The 8633-nt window shown below is 40.8% G+C and overlaps 1 protein-coding gene across 1 annotated transcript in view; it reads left to right on the plus strand.

Moving 5' to 3' along the window:
• The window catches only part of LOC135127714 (uncharacterized), a 33733-nt gene extending 25498 nt beyond the window's left edge, over nucleotides 1–8235 (plus strand). Inside the window, exons 2-4 of the mRNA XM_064054280.1 lie at nucleotides 6144–7073; nucleotides 7120–7323; nucleotides 7372–8235. Coding sequence (XP_063910350.1) covers nucleotides 6144–7073; nucleotides 7120–7323; nucleotides 7372–7953 — 1716 coding nt within the window. The 3' untranslated portion in view covers nucleotides 7954–8235. The remainder of the gene's footprint in view (nucleotides 1–6143; nucleotides 7074–7119; nucleotides 7324–7371) is intronic.
• The last annotated feature ends 398 nt before the right edge of the window (nucleotides 8236–8633 follow it).

Genomic DNA, 8633 nt, shown 5'->3' on the forward strand with positions numbered 1-8633 from the left:
CGTCCGCATCGCGTTTTTCTATTTCCCATAAGAATAACATGGGAAAATTTTTGTTTGCACCTTCTGATTTTTATTGCTAGCCCGTCGTGTGTCGTGAAAAAAATTCAATCACATATTTTTATAGAGAATTGAACGCTCTACAAAAAGTGTCTCCTATGATTTTGCGAGAAACCTGACTATGATTTTTTAACCCACTGATGCTGAAAATGTTCGGAAAGAGTTTTACTGGCCTTATTATAGCATAAAATTATAAACAATTACTGTTTAAAAAACTAAATTTAAAATGTGTATAAATTTTTGTGGTGATTTATTCCAATAAGACCATCAAATTTATTGTAATGCATCAAAAACGTCAAAATTTGGATAAATTTAACTTTAGCCTAAAATAACTCTTCAACTATCAGGTTTCTCGCACAATCATAGGAGACACTTTTTGTAGAGCGTTCAATTCTCTATAAAAATATGTGATTGAATTTTTTTCACGACACACGACGGGCTAGCAATAAAAATCAGAAGGTGCAAACAAAAATTTTCCCATGTTATTCTTATGGGAAATAGAAAAACCCGATGCGGACGGTCTTAATATTAATATTAAGAGCTCAAATTTTAACTGGTATTTTTTTACGTTGAAAAGAAACTTTTGAACCTCTTTGCACGAAAAAAAAAATTATTTTTTTTTTTTGAATCACCCTAATATATATATATAATCTGTTACCCCCTTTTACCCATTCGGTGTCGAGGGGGGAGACGCACCGAGCCGCTCAGATAGGTATGGCGATCTTGGCCACCCATCCACAAAGTGACTGCGGACAGCGTTGCTTCATGAGCATTATCGCTGTGCCGCGCTAGGGTCTATCTGAGCCGTACTGCTCGCAGGAAAATATGGATTTTGCAATTATGGGGTGGAACCCAAAATCGATATTTTCTTGTACAAACTTTCCATTTTAAATATGCTTTAAGTTTCTTGTTGTCGAAATAAGTCTACACATACTAACAAAAAAATTTGCAAAATGTAGACTCGCCCACTCGTCCTATGCAAAATCTTAACAGAAGTCACAGTTGTTTTTAAAATTCATTATACTAGCCCCGCCCACCCACCCTCTCTTTTCTTAAAGAGTATCTCATCTGCCAAAATTACGCTTATCTTAGCAGGTACTAGCCCCGCCCACCCACCCTGTCTTTTCTTAGAGGGTATGTCATCTGCCAAAATCATTCTTAAGTAGTGATGGATCTTTTACAAAAAATTATCGAAATTTGGAAACATTACGAGCTTTCTTATATGCACAAAGGAGGAATTTTGAACATCTCTAGTGTTTAGTCAAAAATGTTCCTAATAATTTAGCTTCTCAGGGAAATCAATAAATATTTTTGTAAATTACACCTGAACGTGCTCGCTGCGCTCGCATTCTAAACGTTCCTTTTTTGAAAGTTTTGTCTCAGAAGTATTCAAGAACGTGTTTTAGCGAAGCAAATAGTTTGGGTTCACTTATTATAACAAGTCCCTATATTTTAACAATCAGACTCTGAGAATGCGAGCGCAGCGAGCACGTTCAGGTTTTCTATAGTTTCGAAGTCACAGTTGTTTTTAAGATTCACTTTTTTGTAGAGGAAAAATTCATTTTTCTATCAATTAATTTAGCTTCTCAGCTTGCTGCACACGCTCGCTGCGCTCGCATGCAAAGCCTCCTTTTTTGCAATTTAGTCAAATAGAACTGATTAGGAAAGAAAGCAAGCCAGAGAGTCAAGCTGTCTAAGTTTTATTATAATAATAAATTTCTAAACTTTATCACTTTTAAAAAACAAACTATTAGAACGCGAGCGCAGCGAGCACGTTCAGGTTTTTTTATACTGTTCGTTTCGTAATTAATTCAGTGTCGTAAAAATATTTACAAATGAACGGTCAACAAGGCGATTTAGTTTTTATTATATTAATTCTCGAGATCTCCCTGTCAAGGTAAATTGCTCTGAAAAAATCAACATTTAAAATGCGTGCGCAGCGAGCACGTTCAGGATTTTTCAATTCCACAGACTTAATGATCAACAATTTCTAAACTTCCATTTTTAAATAACAAAAATGTTTCTAATAATTTAGCTTCTCAGGGATACCAAGAAATATTTTTTTAAATACACCTGAACGTGCTCGCTGCGCTCGCATTCTAAACGTTCATTTCTTGGAGATTTGTTTCAGAAGTATTCAAGAACGTGTTTTAGCGAAGCAAATTGTTTGGGTTCACTTGTTATAATAAGTCTATATTTTAACCATCACACTATTAGAATGCGAGCGCAGCGAGCACGTTCAGGTGTAATTAAAAAATATTTCTTGGTGTCTCTGAGAAGCTAAATTATTCGGAACATTTTATTGTTTAGAAGTCACAGTTGTTTTTAAGATTCATTATACTAGCCCCACCCACCCACCCTCTCTTTTTTTAAAGAGTATCTCATCTGCCAAAATTACTCTTATCTTAGCAAGTACTAGCCCCACCCACCCACCCTCTCTTTTCTGAAAGAGTATCTCATCTGCCAAAATTACTCTTATCTTAGCAGGTACTAGCCCCGCCCACCCACCCCCTCTTTTCTTAGAAGGTATGTCATCTGCCAAAATCATTCTTATCTTAGCAAGTAGTGATGGTTCTTTTACAAAAAATTATCGAAATTTGGAAACATTACGAGCTTACTTATAATGCACAAGGCAGGAATTTTGAACATCTCTAGTGTTTAGTCAATTTTTAAAATCACATTCCTAAACAATAAAATTGTTCTTAATAATTTAGTTTCTCAGGAACACCAGTAAAGATTTTATTAGACCCGAGAGGGCTCGCTGCGCTCGCATTTTAATGTTCTTTTGCAGCTTTATTCTCATAGAAGTGTGTAGAAAAGAGTCTCAACGAAGTTGATTGGGTTCTGTTGTAAGAATAAATATATACACTTTAAAAACACACCCTTAGAATACGAGCTCAGCGAGCACGTTTAAATTGTCTCCCCAACTTTAACAGATAATCATGAAAATTTTTGAGGTTCACCTTTTTTAGATAGTAAAAATTCTGTTATTAATAATTTAGGTTCTCAGGGACTCTGAAGAGTAATTTTTAACACGTAAACGTGCTCGCTGCACTCGCATTTTTAATATCATTTTCAAAATAACGTGGATACAAAAGTGTTAGGGAAGGACTGTATAAACTCTTTAGACGGATTTTTGTAATTGTTATCTCAGTATCAAAACTGACATTTTTTTAAGAAAATCTCGCTTGGAGCTTTATGAAATCAAACTTTGCAATTCAATGAAGACACTAACTGAGATTTCCTTCAAATTTAAAAAAATTTGATTCTCCATTTATCAAAATCTAAATCAAAAAATTGATTTGATAAAGCAAAGTCCGATTTCGACTGTGTGAATGAATTTAGATCAATTGTTTACAGCACAAAAACTGTTGAAAAGAATTTTAGATATTTCGAAGTGCTCAATTTCGCAACATTCCGACTTCAAAACACGTGTAACATACCACCTGAATGTATGTATCTCTCCGAAAAATGCGGAAGTCCAGCCACCGCACCAAAAAAATCTTAAATACCATTTTTCAAAACAAGATGCTCCGATGATTCACAAACTGTCCTCTAAACCCGCACCATTCTTCGACCAACCATAATTACATGTTTGTCTTCCGTGTTTTTTGACTTTTTCTCCATCAAAAACAATAATTAATCACTTACAGCAACAAATAGCCCGTCCATTATAACACTTTGATAAATGAAAAACACGTAGCGTGTAAATTAGAAAGGTTATCCATTGTCGGCAAATCTCCTCACACGAGCCTACAGTGAGCAGTTCTTGAAGATCCTTACATGGCCGGAGTGGGCGTGCGAAATAAAAAATCCCCGGCAATTAGCGCTAATAAAGATTTATGTCGGTATTTCGGATGTGTTCATAAATTTGTAAGTTATTGCAATGAACTTTAAAAATATATCAGTGAAACGCTTTGGTAGCCCATAACCGCGGGCTGCAGATTAGCCAACATTCAAAAGTAGATCCTGGTGCAAGAAAATGTAGCAGATGTGCAACCGTTTCCAAATGATATTTTTCACGTACGAGGATCATAACCTTTAATTTCTCCCTGTATATCAGCGAGTTTAGGCGCTATTAAACTTAGATTATGTTGCGCATAATAACGCAAAAAGTAGACTTTTCTCCAGACGGGTTATGTAAGGAAGTGTGCACTTGCAATTGCATAGTCGTGTTGATATCCTTCTAAGGAAATATCCAACTGTCATAAATGTTAGCCAGGAACGATTATCGACTCAATTCTGACCAAACGAAAGACAATGATTGTCGTTAATAACAGATCACGGATTCCGCAAATGCCACACGATTGTTAGCTTTAATTTATGGAAGAATTAGCACTTCGCTAATAAATTCGTTAAACTTCAACGCAATTAAGGTTACTCCTATTCCGATGTTGCAAGTGCAGGTCTTGATAGTCGTGATAATGGGTTAGACAAGACAGGAACATCGATTATAATATTGACGGTGGAATTTAGCCGGTCGACCCACACTCTTGGCCAATTTATGATGAATGTGATAGTATAATCGTAAATTATTTATTGTTTGAGCTGATGAGGCTTTCTTTATGTCTTCATTACAACTCGGACGTGGGGCACTTCAACACAGTAGCTCGCGCCGCATTGTAAAACAGGATGAAGGAATTTGAGCGATGAGTGTTGACGAATGCTCTTTGTGAATCGTTGCAACACCGAGTTGCACCTTGGTTGCTATCACCACCGGCGATTTGGGTTAATAAGATGACTTTGCTCGAGAGAAGGGTGACGGTTTCTTAACGCAATCAGGGTGGATCTTGCTGAAAATACCAACGCTCTTTTTTCCGCCACCTTTTCACTCTTAATACCAAAATCGCGTGGTCATATTACATAAATCTTGCGACGAAATTGGAGAAAGGCTCATTCAAAAAATCACCTGCTCTAAATCATTACCATAATTACACGATGACTGCGAAAAAATGCATGCTCGTAAATAAACACGAAGAAGAAGCCTCGGTTTGTAAATGGCCATAACTGAGCGGTGATGACACGTTTATGTATCGTTTTTAAATGAAAACAATAAATTTCGCCTAAACTGCTCATTATGTATGCAATAGCGCGGTCATCGTTTTAATCCGAGAAGGTTACAAAAGGTGCCGTTCAACTTTAACCGAAGTGTGCGGTAATTAATCTAATGGTAATTTAATTACGAGACCTATTCAAGATTTTCGCCTAAACCTGACCCAAATTAGGCGGTTGAATAACACAGGAAATATCATTTATAATCGTCTTCGCTAAGGATGGTCATTAAAGACTAAACGATTTTTCCGACGAACATTAGCAAATTGATTCGGTTACGTAATTGTCCAGTTATTAATTACCCACAAGATATTAATTTGACGATTTGGAAACAACGGAAAATGTCAGGTTGGCAGCTACCGAGTTCTTTCCAGTGTGTATTTAGTTAGATTCCGAGAACTAACGTCGTGCATTGTGTGTGGATCGTTATGTAACGACTGTATAAAAACTGTCATAAATAAAGTGTGTATCTCTGCAATCCAGACAATTCTTATTACCTTCATCCTGTCGGCGTATAACTTTTCAGCAGTAACCTTTACAACATGCTTCACCGATGAGGGCATGAATACAAATACAATGCGTCCTTGAGTTGAAATCAGTCAAGTAACATACTTTCAGTTTAGTAACTAAAGCATGCAAAAATAGCAGCCACACCCTTGGCAATTAAGCTTCTTTCCGTATATTATTTAATCACGAAGAGAATCCTGTTATTCCGCTGTCCTTGGCCATAGCAAAAAACTCAAATAAATAACGCATCTATCAGACGACGAGCCTCCTGTTCGAGTAAATCGTACATTGTTGTCTGCCTTGGGCATTCTAATCAAAACTTTAACACTTCCGCACCTCTTAAATTATGCACGATCGGGCGAACATTCTTCTTTTTGTGTTTTACTACTTAATATCCCTTTGAAGACATACTAGAATAGAACTATATAGAAACAACAAAGGTCCACAGTGTGATCCTTGGGGGATAGTAAAATCGATTTAGCTATGTGGTATGCCAGAAAATACTCATCTTGTCTCTTTTTTTGCAGGTCTTAGCAGCATTGTGCTGCTTAGTAGCAGTAACTTATGCTGCGATAGCACCAGGCCAAAACGCTTATCTTCCTCCGAAGAACGGGTACAGATACGACAAACCATCAGTGCCATTCCCGCCGCCTCTACCTCCAAGACCCCCAGCGCCTACGTCGCCACCTTATAGGCCACCTGCTCCCACTCAACCACCTTATAGGCCACCTGCTCCCACTCAACCACCATACAGACCACCCGCGCCCACTCAACCACCCTACAGGCCACCAGCGCCCACTCAACCACCCTACAGGCCACCAGCACCAACTCAACCTCCCTACAGGCCACCAGCGCCCACTCAACCACCCTACAGGCCACCAGCACCAACTCAACCTCCCTACAGGCCACCCGCGCCCACTCAACCACCTTACAGGCCACCCGCGCCCACTCAACCTCCCTACAGGCCACCAGCGCCTACTCAACCACCCTACAGGCCTCCAGCGACTCAACCTCCCTACAGACCTCCCGCGCCTACTCAACCCCCCTACAGACCAACCTCTCCCCCTTATCAACCCTCGAGACCCACCCCGCCTCCGTTCCAGCCCTCGAGACCCACTGCTCCCCCATACCAACCACCAAAGTTCGTACCAACATCGCCACCGCAAAGACCAACAGGACCACCGTATCTGCCACCCAAGACTCCTGGACCTACGTCGCCTCCGTTTAGACCATCGCCAACCCCTCCACGACCCACACAGCCTCCATTCCGTCCAGGACCGTCTCCAACCTACAGGCCAAACGTGGAACCAACGTACAGACCAACGTCGCCTCCGTTTAGACCGGGACCAGCACCCACGCAGCCTCCGTTTAGACCAGGACCGGGGCCTACGCCGCCACCATTCCGACCATCGCCTGGACCGGGACCGGGACCTGCGCCCAAGCCCTACGATGAAAATGTAATGTTGAGTTGTGGGTGTATCCTGTATTAACCTTTTTCTTTAGGAGCATCTTCGCCACCCTCACGTCCCAGGAACACCCTTCGATTTTAACTACGCTGTTCGGGATACTGAGTACGGTAATGATTATTCCCATAATGCGGTCAACGATGGGGATCAAACTAAAGGAGAGTACCGAGTACAACTACCAGATGGGAGGACCCAAGTGGTCAAGTATACCGCTGATTGGGCTACTGGATTCCATGCTCAGGTACGCTTCACTGGGTTTTGTAAACAAGTGTTATTGGGTTGATTTTAGATAAGCTACCAAGGCCAGCCGAGTTATCAGCAAGGACGCCCTCTGAGACCCAGTGGGCCTTCTGGTCCAGGACCTAGCGGCCCTTCGATACCTTCTTATCCCAGTAGGCCAAGTACCCCGTCTTACCCCAGCCAACCGAGCAGACCGAGCACCCCATCGTTCCCTAGCGTACCAAGCAGACCCAGCACTCCGTCGTTCCCCAGCCAGCCCAGCAGACCCAGCACCCCTTCGTTCCCTAGCAGACCCAGCACCCCGTCGTTCCCCAGCCAACCTAGCAGACCCAGCACTCCGTCGTTCCCAAGCCAACCCAGCAGACCCAGCACTCCGTCGTTCCCTAGCAGACCCAGCACCCCCTCGTTCCCCAGCCAACCCAGCAGACCCAGCACTCCGTCGTTCCCTAGCGGCCCCAGCAGACCCAGCACTCCGTCGTTCCCGAGCGGAGGAGGGTATCCCAGTGGCAGACCATCCGGGCCTTCGTTCCCAACACCGTCCAGGCCGCCCAGTTTTCCGTCCATTCCTAGCAAGCCCAGCGGTTCCACGCCGGGTCAGCAGTATGCACCCAATGGAGGTTACCAGTACTAAATGAGTTAGCAGATGGTAAAAACACACTGCCGTTTGAGTGTTCGATTGTAAAAATTATTCTTTGGTCTATTTTAACTTTTTAAATGCAAATTTGGAGAGGATTTACGATTAATGATTTTTGTTATTTGTTTGTACAGGCAGTACTCATAAGTGTAGTGTATATTTTTAAGAGTACTAATTTTAGATACTATTTATTTTAGTAGCTACTTTGCTTCAAATATTTTACAGCTCTTTTTGTAATTATGTGTGTAATTAGAATACTGAAAGTGTTTTCAGAATTTGTATTCATTTTCGACTACTCGGTATTTCTTATTGAAATGTATTAATCTGTATTTATTTTTCGATACCACTGTATTATATTGTATTATAATACTGATTGATTTGTAAAATACATTCTATTTTTTATATAGCTGAATTTTAATCTTTATGTCTGACAGAGAAACTGTTAGTTGCCTATCCCAAAGCTAGATCATAGATTAATATAGATGCGACATACAGGCTGATTTTGCAAAACCACCCTTATTGACATTGGAGTCCTCAACCGCCAAAGGCAAGCGCCAAATTTAAATAGTCGATGCCAATAAAAAAAGTTGATTCATTACAACTCGTCGCCTGAGAACTTGTTTGATTTATAGACCAGAGCGCGCCCAAGCCAATGTCGACTCTAAGCGTTCAGAAGC

The sequence above is a fragment of the Zophobas morio genome, unplaced genomic scaffold (genome assembly GCF_036711695.1).
Source record: "Zophobas morio isolate AGI-343-1 ecotype UQ-CSIRO unplaced genomic scaffold, CSIRO_AGI_Zmor_V1 ptg000012l, whole genome shotgun sequence".
Lineage (NCBI taxonomy): Eukaryota > Metazoa > Arthropoda > Insecta > Coleoptera > Tenebrionidae > Zophobas > Zophobas morio.